General features: G+C 44.9%; 1 protein-coding gene across 7 annotated transcripts in view; it reads right to left on the minus strand.

Annotated features, from left to right (window-relative positions):
- The window catches only part of MECOM (MDS1 and EVI1 complex locus), a 327724-nt gene that overhangs the window by 24579 nt on the left and 286447 nt on the right, over positions 1 to 16698 (minus strand). For 4 of the 7 annotated variants that reach the window (XM_039557122.1, XM_039557118.1, XM_039557120.1 and 1 more), the window contains 4 exons: positions 11740 to 11842; positions 9729 to 9945; positions 6515 to 6662; positions 5333 to 5489 (listed from right to left, as the gene is read on the minus strand). In XM_039557122.1, coding sequence (XP_039413056.1) covers positions 5333 to 5489; positions 6515 to 6662; positions 9729 to 9945; positions 11740 to 11842 — 625 coding nt within the window. The remainder of the gene's footprint in view (positions 1 to 5332; positions 5490 to 6514; positions 6663 to 9728; positions 9946 to 11739; positions 11843 to 16698) is intronic. The other 3 variants (XM_039557123.1, XM_039557119.1, XM_039557124.1) reach the window with 1 other exon arrangement.

The following is a 16698-nucleotide window of genomic DNA, read 5'->3' on the forward strand; positions in this document are numbered from 1 at the left end:
GCCCCCACCCTCAAAGCTGTGCAAATAACACCATATTTTACCCGCCAAATGTCCATGAGGAAGCCATAGGGAGAGGTCTGGGTGCACACATGTACAAAAGCAACTGTATTCTCCAGAGCAAGACATCCGAGCAGACAAATGTCAGAAGACAGCACCAAAACCCACTCCAACCAAGCAGAAAAGGTGTGGAATCACTACAAGACACACTCTCCTCGTTTGCTCTTTGCGTTGCACAGTGTTGCACATTTGGTACCGTTACTCCATGTTGCGTTAGCCCCCAGAACTCCCCATGAGCCCCGAGCCGGTGCTGTGACCCCACGTGAACCCACGGTGCTCCTGTGTGAGAGCACAGGTGTCTTCAAATGGCATCCATTTATGTCACTATTCCCACGTGGGAATGAATCATTAAAATAAATATTTGCAGGACCAGACAGAGATGGAGCTGCGTCACAGAGCTTTCACTCCGCAAGAATAGGAAAGAGGTGAAGGAGGAGACAACCAGGTATTTCCTATTTCCACGTATATATGTAACAAACTTTTTTTTCCCCCACTTACAATGAAAAATTTAATCTCATAAAAGTCCAGGCTAGAACCTGGAAAACCTCAGTACTCTCATATGTCCAATGCATTTCCATTCATGCAACGCATACAGTCCTTGAAGGTGCCTGGGATGCTTTAACTCTAAATTCCACATCTTAATAACTTTCCTAGCCTTAATATTGCTTATCTGCCTGTTGTACATGACAAGACAGAACATATTTCAACAACAATTTCCTTCAGGAATGAAGCTGTCTTTATTTGCACATCTGATGCTCAGTAAGAACCTGATGAATTTCCTTTCAAACACCTCTGGGATGAGAACAATTTCAGGCTCACAAATGCAGCATTTGGAGAAAGCCTGGGGACACACAGGGGAGCAGATCTACCTTGAGGTCAGGGCCTGATCTAGCCTGTGACACTCTGCACGTCGGAGCTCAGCTTCCAGCAACCTTCCACAGTAGCAGGAGGCTGGAAGTGCTCCCGGTGGTGCAGAGTGAGACACTACAGAGTCAATCACGTCACTGAAGCAAACCGGATTTTGCAGGCTCCTGATTTTCTGGCTGCTACAAACCTTAGGGAGCAAATTGGGGCAGCACCCAAGTTATGAGCCTGTAAGTTAAAGTGGGGTTTGGAAGAGGGCAATGCATAGTTCCCCAGTGCCTTCTTATGTCCCTTCTCGGCGTCCTTTGGATGAGCAGGATCATCGGGCAAGTCCCAAGGCTGTGCTGTGTCTTGTGCTCTTCATTATGCCAAAATTTGTCTGTACCTCTGCACTACCTTGCTTCTAATAGTATCAGCTCCAGACTTGTTTAAAAACAAGGCAGCAGCATTACCAGCAGGCACTGCTATCCCTCTGCAATAAATCCTTTTTTTCTTTTTTTTTTTTCCAGTCAGGAAAAAGCATGTGGCCACTTTATTTTTATTTAATTTGTGTTATATCATAAACTCTCATCTTTCACACATCAAAGCCCCACAACAATACACATTGTGTATTCTGAGGCCTTTTTAACAATCATTTTCATGATTTGAGACAGTCTGACATAATTTACAATGGCTCTATTTTAAGCCTGCAGAGGAAACTGAATTGAATGTATCCCATCCTGCACTCTTGGTTCCCATGAACTACAATCACGTCCTCTAACTTCCACTCGCACCGGGGCCTGTGCTAACCTTCCTGCTCCTCCAAATCCCTGCCCTTGAGAAACTCCACCACTTGTTGTCATCTCCTAACTGTTTACCTCTTCAGCAGCCTGCTCCATATCTCACCAACAATGCTCCTATTGTTCCCGGGCCTGATCCTGCCCCATCCACCCGTTTTTCCCCATTCACATCCCACTCTGACATCCCCGGGACAATTCGTGGGGTAAAGGGTGCAGGATTGGACCCAAACACAGGAAATATGCAGTGCAGTAATTCAGGAAGAAGGTTTGTTTCTGTGTATCAGTTACTGTTCCTGCTGGAAATCTTCATTCACGAGGAAAGGCAAGAAAGAAGAGAGAGAAAATCAAAAATAAAGCGAAAAATAAAGAGGAAAAAATATGGAAGAGAAGGAAATAAGAGAGACAAGAAGGATGAGGAGAGATTATTCTAGTTCCTTGAAAATGCTCGATTTTCTCCTGTTAAGTAGTTTTTGTCCTTTTAAAAAATATTTTATTTGCCTATTTAACATACATGTATTTTTTATTTGATATAGAATTATTTATCATTTGTTTCTGCAGTTATGAAGCTCCGATTTTTCTGCTATTTTCTCCAATTTTTAACCTAATAGCATGCATAAGATTTCTGTTCCCACCTCCACACTCCAGGGTACAGAATCAAGCCCCCTTACCTTCACTGCTGAGGCTTTACACAGTAATTTCCCCCCACTCCCATCACATTGACCACAGAAACCAAAATTAAACTGACCCAAATGGTGACTCGAGTGTCACATCCACAGGTTCACACAAGCTCCATCTTGGAGATTATGGATCAACTCCTCTCCATGTGTAAAGAAGGATAGACCACACATATTTTTCCAGAAAAAAAAAAATCTCAAATGCATGCATTTCCAAGGATAGGCTAATGTAGAATTAAAAAGAAATCATGTTTTATGAACATTTGCTCTTCTACCAGATTGCGTTGAGGGCCAGCTTCTTATTCACGTGGCTTTATTAAAGATAAGGCTTTGATCATGTAGGCTGAAGTGGCAAAGGACTGAAAAGAGGGGTATTGGCACAGATTAGGTCTTCCTAAAGTCTGGGAAGTTCTCCCTTAAAGAACAGTGGTACATTATTAAACTATTATTCTCCGTTAATATATTCCAAAGTCAACAGAATCAAGAAATATTCTACTCTGGAGAAAAGCAAAAATATGCACTAAAATTTTTAAGATATCCTTACAGGCTATTAAGGGAGATGCAAATTAATAATTTGACTAAATTTATTTTGTCTCAGTTTTTAAACTGAATTCAACCAGTAATGGGAATACCACTAAAATACATAAATATTTATTATAATAATCTCAGCAAACAATTAACAGCTGTACCAACAATTTACCTTTTCGAGCATTGAAATGATTTAAAACTATTTAATGACGTGCTGCTTGCTTAGGGTGCCTCTTGCATTCAACAGGCATTCTACTTAATCCACAGGCTCTAAGGGCTGGTAAAGAAATTTTGTGCCCAGGTGGAAGCCCTTGCTCCCTGGATTAGTCTTCCTCTTGGGGACTGTCACCCGAAGCCTGGGTGTATCACTGCATCAGTGACGGGCACATCCAATGCCACGAGGATTCTGGAGGAGACTCTGTGTCTAAACTGACTGTGACACCTCCATGGATATTCCCAAGAGCCAGGACTCCTCAGATAAATCTGTGTTGTAAGATCTACCTGCTTTTCATCACAAGATTTAAACTTTAGTAGAGGGGGGATGGTTATCCACTTTAATTGTTTCCATGTATGAAAGGAACAGAAGCTGTGTTTGATTTCTCCTGTTACACCTTATTACACCCTTTAAATCTCACTGCCATACTTTGAAAGCAACTAAGTTGTAAGAGAAGCTTCCCTCTTTGCAGCTTTTACTGCTCTACAGACCCCAGGTTTAACACAAACTCCCAATCTGGCTCACAAACTGCAAAAAATGAATCTCGTGCCTATGCACACTCTGCACGGTGATTGTCTCTGGACCCCAAATTAGCCACCAGTTACGTTTGCATATTTTCTGCTTATAAAAAAAAATTACTATAAGTACTATTTAGAATATGTTCAGTCTATTATGGCATGTGGTTTCTATTTGGGGAGGCTGGAGATTTTGCGAAGGCAGTGAGTAATTACCTTGGTGTTGGTGAGTTTTCGCTCAAGCTTGGGCGGCGCACTGTAATAAGAGACAGTTGCCATAAACACACTGGTATGAGTAAATCATGGTGTGTGGCCTTCTGGTGGAAAGCAGATATCTGCTCTAGGTGACCCTACCTCCCTCTCGTGCCTCGGCAAAGCCAACCAAACATGTGGTCTCCAAACCCTTTTGTTCTGCAATTACACGGCTGTTATCCATAGGTTGCTCCATGGGGTTTCATCCTTCACACTGTACGTGTGAAGAATAGCAGTTGTTGTTTCGATTTATCAGAAAAAATAGAAACAAAGAGCATTGGAGAGATTATTGCATTCACAAGAGGTTCCACTTAGACACTTTTATGTAGGGTGTTGCAATAGGCCTACCTAAAGACTCCCTAACTAACCAGAAGTTACTTTTCTAATTAAGTGTAATCATTTAATCTGCAATCAGCTTTCAAAAGTATTAGTGATATTTAATTCTGGACCTATTTAAACCTTTTCTCATTGAAGGAGTCGAAACCAAAAGTATTACTCACCCAATGGCAGGTTACAGATTTTGCACAAATGAGTTTTGCCTATACTCCTTCTCTTGAGGAAATATATTAGCTTGTGGCCAATACTTTTCACAGGTGTGGTGCAGGTATTTTGGTAAGTTATTGTTGAGAGCAGCAGAAGATTAAGAGGTTTAGCAGACAAGTAGGGGAGATGGTCATGGTACCTTTCAAGTCACAGCAAGTGCCTGAAAAGGCTGTGGGGGAGAGCAGCACTACAAAGAACAATATTTTAAAATGTTTTCTGCCTCTGTTTCCCAATGAAAGGGAGGGAAAGCAACCTGTACCCTTCCCAAGAAGCATCTGGCTCAGCAGAAAACACAACCCATGAGGTGCTGAGGATCCCATTTAAGCCCAGCACAGAGCCAGGCTTACATCCATGGCAAGTTTTATTGCTGGAAAAGCTGTTAGTGAAGATCTAACAGCTCAACTCAGTCCTTAAACTTGGGGCATGCAGAGGAGCCTCAAGGAAGGTGGCAAGATGAATCTCACTGCCTCTGAGATTTGCTTTCCAACTCCAGCAAAAGTCATGGCATCTGCTTTGGAGACTCTGCAGCCCAAAATCTACTCCTAAAGCAGGAGGAGGGCAGCCAGCTCAGCATGGTGCAGAGCAATGAGGCTGCAGCCACCAAGCCTGGCACGGCTCCTTCTGGCTAAATCCCACTCCTCACTTTGCATCTGTGCGTGGAAAAACAACCCTGGGACAACAAGTACATTTATACAGCACACAGTGTCTGTCTGAAAAGGAAAACCACATGAAAATAACTCCTTGCATTGGACCACAAATTACCCAGAACTCATTTAGTAACTCACAGCCCTTGTGACATGGGTGGGAAATTCAAAGGGAGAAGAACACAACCTCCTGCTTCCAGACTGAGCTGCTTTACGGCAAGAGAAACAACACTTAATCAAAGACGTTTAGTTGAAGACTTACATATAAAAGGTTTGACACTGCTGTGGATGTGTTTATGCTGTTTGAGGCCTGAAGAAGTGGCAAAGGTTTTGCCACACTCTGGACAAGCGTGAGCACGAGCCCCCACATGCTGGGAACGAATGTGCCTCTGAAGGTTGCTGGGGTCCGTGAAAACCTGCTAGGAAATGAGTACTGATTAACCAAGAAACTTGACTGCGGAAGAAGCCAGTTATTACAAGAGTCTTTTAAAATTCAAACCTTGGAGCTATTTTTGGGAGTGTTCTAAGATTAAAACCCTCGCTAATGGCCAGCAAAGGGAGCTGTGCCTGCAGGATGGGGCCTCAGTTTCCCAGGATCAGCCAAGTATTGGGTGGAACTTTTAACCCCTTTGCAGCAGATGCATTTGACTTTGCTGTTAGAATTGCACATTTGAGGTCAAGAACTTCATAGGAAATGAGTGAAAATGGGGCTGCTTGAAACCTCTAAGCATTACTGCAACAGAAATACTTTATACTGACACCTGAGTGTGTGACAGCAAGTAATCCTGTACACAACCCAGTGCTAGAAACCAGGGCTTGGTTACATCTTATAAGTGTCAGCTCAATATGAAATTCCCATTATTGCAGCAAATCTACCTAAAACCAAGTAAGTCCTCATGCAAAAGGGCCAAGCTTTGGGAATCTGATAAAAAGCAATGCAGAGCACCACATCCTATGCAAATAATCCACACAGCAAGCCCAGATGCTGGGAAGTTATGGAGATGCTTTAGAGATGAAAGTTGTGCTCACTTAGTGCAGCTGGGGTGCATTGCTATTCCTTATTTTTGATTTATATTGCAGTAGAGTCCTGAAGCTTCTGGTCACAGCAGCTGGCACACAGCCTAGGGAATCCTCTGGCCTGCATTTCCCTGGGGGTTCTTGCCCCTAATTGACCCTCTTACAGCCCACAAGGAGCGAAGCCCTGAGCTCAAGGATGCTCAGCATCCTGCATCAGGGCCCATTTCAAACTCCACAGCCATTTCCAAATCAAAAGGGAAAGAAAAACAATGTATTTTCAAAGTAGAAGTGAAAATCCTTGAGAAACCATCTGGAGCATGGCAGAAGCCCTACACCCTCCTGCATCCCAGCCTGGGGCATCCCCTCTTCCTGCCCCCCTGCATCCAGCAGCACAAGAAGTGCCAGGCATCCTACAAATTCACTGTACCTTGGCACAGTTCTCACACTCGTAGTGCTTCCCGCTGTCGTGCGACATTTGGTGACGTATCAAGTTGGACTTCCAGTTAAAAGCTTTGGGGCACTGGTCACACTTGTACTCCCTCTCCTCACTGTGCGACAGCATGTGCTTCTCCAGGCTGTGGAAACAGGAGCAGGGCTCAGTGAGATGTGGGTTTATAGGAAGAGGAGAGAGCAGAGTACATAGTTACAGCCAAAAGAAAAAAATTGAAAAGCCCCCAAGGCCCAATCCTGACAGAAGTAAGTCCTCTGAGTCCTGGCTCACCCCAGCCAGGAGGCAGAACCTCCTGCTCCCCACCAGAATAACACATCCTCTCATGTTTTGCCAGGCCACTTGCAAATGCTCCAGGAGATGCTGCTGCCATCGCTCCCCAAGGAGATTATTTCATACATCTCTCAGTATTTCACTCTGGTAATTCTTCCCTGCAGTCTGAATTATTTCTACCTTACGATTTTCTCTCTAAACACACCTTGGATGCCACCACCTGCTATAAATCCACTCCTTTGATGGGAGTCAATTTTTCTTACAGCAGGAGTAGATGAGGAATAACTCCTCTGGAGTAGGACAGGATGGGTTTAAGAAGCTTCTAGATAAGGTACACAACAACTGAAGTTATTCTTGATGATTATTATTAACTGTGTGCAGTTTCGGGGTTGTTTATTCATTTCTTAGTGGTTCATTCAGTTTATTATTAGGGTATTCAGTGTCCACCTAATTTCTGTTGCATATCTTTAAATTAGCCTTTGTCTCCAAATTTTTACCACTCATTTGTAGCAATTATGCTTTTTTAAAAACCTGTATTGCTTGGTCACATACAGAGTTGTAACTCACACCACTGCTTGAGGGAAGATCACTACATAATCCAAGAGTGGATTCACAGAAAACCCATGGGAAAGTGGGAATTTTAGCTTGGAATGCCCAAACTGTTCTCACATGAAGTTCCCACCGGTCTCTGCTGAATCAGTGACAAAACCTGCTGGGGTTACAGCCCTGTTTGGGTTGTGTAGCCCAAACAGCAACCTCCATTCTCAGCCACAGGCAATGGTAATGCTTTCACTCTGCAGATGCTCCTACTTCGACCCCTCTTCCTCCTTTGGGGGGAAAAAAAGAATCCTGGCTTCTCCTCCTAACACTTTTATAACAATTGACTCTCCATCACGTAAACAAATTTGCCATAAGACCTGGAGAGATTCTTGTCCCTGGCTGTGGCACCAGCTCCCAGACTCTGCCACGGCTCTGTGACCAGCCATCAGCACCAGGCACTCCTGGACCCAACTCCCCCATGCTCCTGCTCAGCTAGTTCTCCATGTAATTACTCACACCCTCAAGCATGGCTCATTTGGGCCTTTTGTTTTATATAATCTGAATACTTTGGCACTTTTTTTGAACTGTCTGTGTGGTGTATGAGCCTTTCAATAATTCAGAAGTTCAGAGAACGGCTGCATTCACTCTCATTTTTCATGCTCTCACAGTACTGCCCATCTATTTATGATGACTTGTTCTTTGTTTTCTGCCCTTTCTCTTCAATATTTAATATTTTAAGCTAAATTTACATTTCCTCAATGATTCCCATATGTTAGATATCATCCTCTCATTCACAGGGAGAAAAGAACTTTAACACTGAATAACTCTCAACATGCAAAAACCTCGCAGACCAGAGTCCTGCCTCACCCAAGCTGCTGGAAATCCTTCTGACTTGATCTGCCTCCATCAGCCCCTTGGAATCAATCCCTCAGACTGAAAATCAGACATGTGGAGCCACACACTGCCCAACAGCTGCTGGTGAACAAGACCTTGTGCCTGCACAAATTCCTGCTCAGCAGGGTGACCTATGTGGGGAGTGATGTTTGGCACATCATGTTTTAATTTCAGTGTCGTTAGTTTTGCCCAAGTGCAAGGATCACCCACTGATCTGAGACACCCCACATGATGCAGGGGTAACTGCTCCATTGAGAGGAGTGAAGGAACAGCTCTGTTTTGGGAGAGAGGGCTCCATCTTGCAGAACCAGCACCTGGAGCATCCAGGAGCAATTATCCAAAGGGACTAACTCTGGGTATGCAGAAAACCGTGCTAACCTCCAACAGACACCATGACACCCTGGATCATGGACTAGTGAGGATTTCTGTGGAACATACAAAATATTCCAAATTGACAAGTCAGCTTCTAAGTGGCATATGATTATTAACATTCACACATTGCTGTGCTGAAAAAGGGAAGTTCACAGTCACTTTGATTGTGCCCACACAACACGGAGAAAAAAGAAGACACAATGGGAGTGTGGGAATGGTGCTAAGACTCTGAAAGCAAGAGATCCTGGCTATCAACCAGCTTCCTATGAAAGGCACTGCCCCATCTCAGCAGAGGATCTGGCCCAGGACTTTGCTATTGAGGTATCTCAACATAACTATCAAATATCGGTTGAGGTTATCCTTCCCCAGGTCAAGAAATCACCGAGATGTGAACCTCTGAGGGATGTGCTGCAAAAATTCCTGTGTACTCTCAATATCTTTCAGCAACTTGCTGTTAATCTGCACTACAATATTGTATTTTAAGTTATCACAGAAACTATAGTGACAAGAAAGTTGCAATATTTACATTCTATGTGTATTTTGGATACGTTTGCACAGAGGTCTCTCTGTTTTAACAGAGAGATAAACTTAAGAAAACACCAAACCCTGGTGTTTCATATTTTTAGCCATATGGCTAAAAATAAATGTTAACATGTAGACATATTTATTAACATCTAGAACCCATCTCTAACTAAAATGGCTTGTTTGCAAAGACAAAATTGGTGACATCAGTGAACAACACTCAGAGATGTTCCAAATTATTTCTGTCTAAGATTAAGGAACCCAGACCTTAGTTGATGTGAAGTAGAACCACTCCTGTGATTTCAGTGCAAACAGCCCAATTCATGCCAGCTACAGATGTGATTAGCAAAAGATCCAGCTCTTAATCTAAGGTCCTCACTAAAGACTTCACGCACAAGGACCAAACTTCTGATTTATTTAGACTCTATTTCTTTTTATACCATAAAACACCAGTTGGCATAGAAATCCTGCTCATCTTCACCTTTGGTTTCTGTAGAAGGTGAATGTATCAGGTTCTGATGCCCCGCCCGATCCATCTGAAGCCATCACAGAATTTGCTCCATTCAATCACATTTTAAGCACCTCCTCCTACCTTTGTAAGTCTGGGAAGACTTGGTCACACTCTTTACACTCCTGGATTTCATGCACGTCCTGAAGGTCATTCTCATTCTCGAGCTTCTTCTGGAAGTCCTCCTCCACCATGGAGAAGGCGGAGTGAGGTGTGCTGCAGGGGAACTTCTGGTGGTCGACCAGCTCAGCCTTGGACTCAAAGAGCTGGTCACAGTCCTCACAGCGGTACTGGCGCTCCTCTGCAACACAAAGGGGTTGGGCACAGGGACACCACTTCAGTTTTCACTCATTTTTAACCACCACTGCATCAGAAGTTGGATGATGGCGTGGTTAAACCAATTGCTCTTCAGTAAAAAAGAGAAGAACCTCAAAAGAAAGAAGGATTCCTAAGAACACTTTATAATAATGTTTTAATTCCATGTTAACTGCCTGGGTGACATCCAACAGAGATCCCTGACACTGGCATAGGACAAAAGTCAGTGTATTTAAATACCATCCTAAAGGGAATTATACAGGGTCTAACATGGATGTCCAGCAGAGGCTGCCAGACTCTGCATTTCTGAATGAAAGGGACTAACTCAGACACAAACACCAGCATCTAAAATAGCCAAAAGGGTGTTTAGAGTCTTTAAAAGCCTCTTCATTTTCATCACAGTCTTTCTGCAGCACCCAGCCCTGTTCAAAGTAAGCCACAGACTCATGAAGTTAAATTCTTTCCTTTAAATTCCATAAAATTGGTCATAATTTCTTACTTAAAAGTGCAGAATATCAGTAAAGTGTTACTTCAGAGTGAGTACTACATTCCCTTAATTAGCAATTCCTGCAAAAGAATAGATTAGTTGAAGAAAATCCCCAAAAAACAAACTTGGAGAAGAGCATCCCACAATGTTCTTTTTCTGCTGCATTTTCTACCCTTGGTCCATACAAGGAGCCAAACACCCTGGTTTGGTTCCAGATATAAATGCCCTGGGGCTCTGAGTCAGAAAGGCACTGAGGAGTCTGGCTGGAATCCCCAATGTATGTTCTTGGTTGCTACTTGACAGTTGAGCTGATCCAGAGAAAGTGTCATGGGGCTCTGTTCTTGGCTGTCCACGAGCAACACTTTGGCTCAGCCTGCTTCTAAATCTGCCCTGTGGGACGTGATCCTGCATGTGACTGCAGAGATTTCCTCTGGTGTCATTTATACAATAGCTACTTGACCATGGGGACTAGGCAGGGAGAACAGTGTGCTGGAAAGGGGGACACCCTCAGCAATAACTAAACAAATTTACCACTGGGGGGAAAAAAACCCCAAACACAAAACCAAATGGGAACGAATGTATAATCCCCACTTTTTTCTTAAGAAAACAAGAAATACTTCTTTAAATATACAAGCAGTTATAAGAAAGTAGAGACCTTGATACTTCCTGCCCTGGGAAACCCCTGTGCCCTGTCCCTGAATCCCTGAGAATTTGCAGAATGTCCCTGATGGCATAAACTGCAACCTGCTGGGCATCAAGCAGATATCACACACCCAGTTCCCACGGTGGCTGATAACCCCTTGTCCAACAGGCAGCACAGCTAAAGGAGATTTTGGAGATTGGGGGACAAATCCGAGCAACAACTCAGGAGCTTCAGATGAAGAATCTGTGTGTGGGATGAGTAAAGCACAAGTGTGAAGAGTAAGAATGGCTGAGATGTCCTCACAAGTGACAGCAAGATTGACAACCTGAGATCTCCTCTTTTCAAGGTCACAGCTGTTTGGCTAAATGACAAAGAAATAACCTATAACCAGGGTCCATATGTGTCCTGCAGGACCAGCACACTCTTGAGATAAGGACACAGACCGTTGCTCTTCTTTTGCACTTCCACAAAACCATCAAGTTCCAATCAGAAACAGAAGGGCAGAAGATGGACAAATACAACCACAGTCCAGCTCTCCTCCCCGGCTGCAGTGAAGCAATCCCAGATTTCAACAGAAGAAAAATGTCCCTATATTTTGGGTTAATTTCAGTGATACTTTCTGTCAGATGAAAGAGTAAGAAGAGGCTAACCGTGGATGTCGGGAGCCATTGTCTCATGTGAATAATCTTCACTCTTCATGAACAGTAGGAGCTCCTCTCCTGGTTCAATATCTGCTACCACTCTGTAGAATATCTGGGAAAAAAAAAAACCAACAGAAAGAAAAAGCAAGGTAAGCACCACAACAGGCAAAGAAGCATCAAGCACTGATGGTGAGTGTTGCAGACTTCGTGGCCAGAGCCTGCCCGCTCATGATGCTACTGCTGGAGAAGAGCTGACTGACCATGGCAGGTCTGCTCCTTCCAGCCCCAAAGCTGTTGTGTTTTGGGCTCTGTGAGGATAAAAAGGACAACTGCTTTCAACAGCCTCTGCTGCAAACTGAGCTGTGTGATGACTGCAGATATCACCAGCAGCTTGTCTGCTGAGTTATACCAAACCCGTGTACAGAGCAGCCATAAAACACATCCCTGAGTGATCCTTGTGAGCGAGGGAATTCCTGTTGCACTGGGAAAAGGTACTAAAGTAACTTTAATGCTTGGACTCGATTATCTTAGATGTCTTTTCCAACTCTAATGTTTCTATAATTCTAAAGCAGACATGAGGAGATGCTGCTGGTTAAGCCATAGGCATCCAGCCCCCTGTTCCAACTGTCTACACAGTCCAAAAAGCTGTGAGGAGAGAAGCTTGTAAGAACCAGTGCACCTGGCTATTCCTTAGCTTCAAATGGAAACCAAGGGAAAAATCAGTCCTGGATGAAGAAACACCATGAGCAGCCAAAGCTGCTGGTGGTGGCCCTGGCCAGTGACACTCGTCCTGTCATACATGTGATGCTCCTGGGGAAGGAGCCCTTGGGGGAGACAGGAGACTGTGGGGGTGGGCAAAGGGGACACCCTCCCTTGGGTCCATGAACCAGAGGAAGCGCACGCCAGCACTACAAGCCTCTCCTGAGAGGAAATTCCCAAAATCCATCTGGCTGCTTTCTGTCTCAGCAGGAAATGTGAAGAGCACTAAAAAGCTCCACGAAGCAGCTCAAATAAATATTAGTAACTTCCTCGAGCCTTGTTAAACAAAACCACATGACAGCTATGTTTCCTATGCTAAAAAATGATGCCTTTGCATTTTCTCAGACTAACGTATTTTTAAAGGGTTTGCTCCCAAACTCTTAACTCTCAGCACTCATTGCAGTGCATGGGGAGAGAGGCAGCAAATCACCTCTGGTGTTCAAAGTCACATAGACGAGTTTGTCACAGGTAGGGACAGGTGTCTGGAGGTTTGTGGGTGCTTTCCCTTCCCGGTCACACGTGGACTGTCAACCATGCTGGGTGCTTTCCTTGCCCAGGCACACACAGACCGTCACCCACCGGCAGCCAGCACATACCGATGTCCTCCAGGAGGTGGCCGTACAGCCTAATCCTTTCTGCCTGCGCAAGCTGTGCCCACGGATATGGGCTAAATACCTAAAAATATCGAATTTGCATGCATTTCCTGAGATTTAGGGGTTTTTTTCTTCAGTTTGTCCCAAAAGCCGCTCCAGAGAACAGTGCAGGGAGCAGCAGTGCAGGCTGCCGGGGCCGCTCATCCCACACCCCGATGCTCACCCCTCACCAGGTGACAGAAGTGCCCGCAAAACACATCAGGTACAAGGTACCAGTGCCACAACCCCCTGCTTGTGGCCAATTTTCCCCATAAAAACCAGGAGAAGGAGTTTATGGGCAGTGTGATCCACCCTCCCTCCTCTCCCACACCACCCTCATCGAACCACCAGCCTGGGCTGCTTGGGCTTCCCATTTGTATCTCTTGTCGAAGGGATTTCAGACTCCACGGAGTATTTTGGAGGCCAAGAGAGCCATGGCACTTCCCTATGTATAACTCCTCATGCAGCCAGGCAAATGTCTGGTACCACAATCCACTCTGGATCCAATGCCACTGTTGGTGCCAAAGGATGCAGGGCTTCCTGGTGGGCTTCAGTGTGCTGGGGCTGCGCTGAGGCAACACAGTTCATCTCATCAAAGGCCAAAACTTAAATTTAAATGAAGCTAGCTTTTACCTCCAGCAAATAAAGCTGATGACAGTGTCACATCCAGTGAATATTTGCTGCAAGCAATGCTTGGTTTTCCATTTTGTATGATGAATGTATTGAAAAATAGATTTTTAATTTCGAAGTATAATGGCTTCTGCATATCTAAAAGGGAAGCTGCAGTCGGATCTGTGGAAGATCAACCCAGTTGCTGGCTGGTTTGGGGTGAAAATAATGTGTGGAATAATGATATATACACACTGACTGAAGAGACTTCTGCAGACCTCCCTGTTGGGGTGGAAGCAGGAGCAGGACCACCACACAGCCGGGAAGGACTTCCACCATCCCAGAGGGACTGTGCCAAAGCCTCTGCTCTGCCCAGGACTTGCTTCTGCTCCTAGGTTTTGTGTCCCAGTCAGGTAAACACAGCTGTTCTTCCCTGGTCGGTGGTGCATCCACACCAATGAGTGAACAAGAACCACAGCAAAGCCTTCTCTGCTATTTTCCCTGTCCCATCAAAGGTGCTTGGATAGACCTTTTCACCTCTCATTGCAAAGTGAGGACACATGGACTGGGGCATAAAGAAGGTCTTGTTCACAAGCGCTGTGCTGGGGAGCATCATTTCTCTTGGGGAAGCCCAGGACGATGCAGCATCTTTCCTGCAGCTGTGGGACACATCCCTGAACAGGGAGCAGACTCTGCAGTGAGTTGTCTTGTCTGCATTGCTATTTAAAAATAGCAGAGATGATCCAACTACCTATCAGAAACAGGCTGGCCAGCCTCTCTGTCCCTCAGCAGGGAGACAAGATGGGTGTTTCAAAAAACTCCACGTTTTAAGTCAAGTAATGTTCCTTTATTTTGCATCTCAGACCTAACTTTCTCCAAAACAAAGGCCAAGTAACAGATTTCCTGATCTGGCATTTTCACATTATTGGAATACTAACTTTAATTATTATTAAAAACAGTTTTTAAGATTTCTGTATGTACAGAAAAAATTCACCTGCATTAACAGTTTATACATCAATCTGCATTTCAGTGAGAATCTAAAATAAAACATATTGAAGTTTAAGCCAAAACGATCGTGCAGGTAAATTTATTCTGATTTTAAGAGCTGTCCTTATTACTTCTCATGAAGAGCTTTTTTTTCTCACTCTTCCCACCTAAAACCTTGTGGAATTATCCTGTTTGGGAAAAAGCAAGAATCCAACTGTTGAAATGAACCACGTTACCTGAATTTTGAGGCAGCAGCAGCAGCTGACTGAGGGCAGGGAGTGAGGGAGTCCTGAAACCCCCAGATGAGGAATCTCACAAATTCCCCCCAGCTCTGCATGCCAACCCTGGGCTGCCCGTGTTTTGCAACAGTACCTCTACCACAGGCAGTATTTTTTGTATTAGGAAACGTTAACATAAAATAAGTGGATTTTTCAATTGCAAAGCTTGAAGATTTCTGGGCCACAGTCCTGACTCTACTGTAGTTAGTGAAAGGTTTCACTTTTCTGGCTATCACTTCTCCAGCTGACTGAGCCTGTTCCATTAACCAGCTTTTTTGGGTTAACCTGCACTGGTCTGCCTTGAGATCAAGTATAGGAAGAGCTTCTGCACAGAGAGGAACAACCAGAGGAGGGGGGGGGGAAAAAAAAGCAAAGTCCAGATGCACATTTCACATGCCCTGGGATCAGCGGTGTGTGACTGCAGTTTATGTAGGAAGAGCAAAATCGGATTCAGGTCTGGAAACACTTTCAAAGTTCAGGGGGTCCAAGGTGGGGAGAAGCTGGGGGAGGCCTGGCTCATCAGCGCTCTGTGCCTGCCCACACTGCAGGTCAGAGATCTGTGCTACCGAGCAGAAATAAAAGCTCCCAAACTGCAAAGCCATAAAGGGAAAGGGGAGGGGGGAAAAAAAGGAACACACACAATGTACTTTTAAATGGATGAATAAGGCCTCATTGTTATGAATCCCAGTTTACTTTTCCTGGTCAGGCACTTGAAATTTTATTTATGCTTAATAGACTGCATTTGGCATGTGTAAAGATGACAGAAGCGTGAATTATGAACGACCTTCGACCTATTCAGGAAGTTGTAATAATTGAAATAATAGCAAAACGCACTCCCCGCGAGCTCGGCTGAGGCCGCGCTCGGCCGCTGAGCCCGTGTGCTTTGAAGCACCCCAGCCATCCCTCTGCCCCTGCCAGCCCCACACCACCCTGCCTGGACCCCCCTCTGCTCCCATCAGCATCCCCCAGAACCACGAGGGGTTAACTGAAGTTAAAGTTTTGGGGGGAAAAGCGACAACTCCGTCATTGAGTGCGAGCGGAGGCAGGAACTGCCATGCACACGTTTGTCGTGCCCCAAAGAGGAACTGTGTTAGCTGCATCTAACTAAACCCTTTATTCCTGCCTAAAGCTTTGGAAAACATCACACATGCCCCAGAACTGTCTGGGAAATTCAGATTTTTAGGGCAGGTGAGAAGTGCTGCTCCAAGTCGGTGCGATTTGTACTTTAACCCCCAGGCCACATGCTGATCTCACAGCTCCCACCACAGGGGATGCACCCAGCGATTCTGTCCTGCCCCACACCGGTGCAAGCAGGAGGACCCACTCTGCTTGGGATGGTGGGATGGAATAGAAGACCCCATTGCTCCCTGGCGAGCCCCACCAGCACCCACATCCAGCACTCAGTGGATCACATTCCATGGGTACATCCACCCCATGCAAGGCAGCCTCATCTCCCAGTTCCTTTGGGGAATGTGCCCCAAGAGGCAGCGTGCATGCTGCCAGCTGGCATCCACCTCCACACTGCTTCAGAGCAAGAGTGGAACTCGCTTGAAAAGTGAAACAAATTAAATGTCCAAGAGTAATAATGAGCATTATGTCCAAGGAGCTCCATCAAAATCAGGAATTATGCCCGCCAGAAAAATGAGAAGGACAAACAGACACACAACTTCACAACAAGCCATAATCAAGAGTTTGAAGGGAAA

This window comes from Corvus cornix, chromosome 9 (genome assembly GCF_000738735.6).
Source record: "Corvus cornix cornix isolate S_Up_H32 chromosome 9, ASM73873v5, whole genome shotgun sequence".
Lineage (NCBI taxonomy): Eukaryota > Metazoa > Chordata > Aves > Passeriformes > Corvidae > Corvus > Corvus cornix.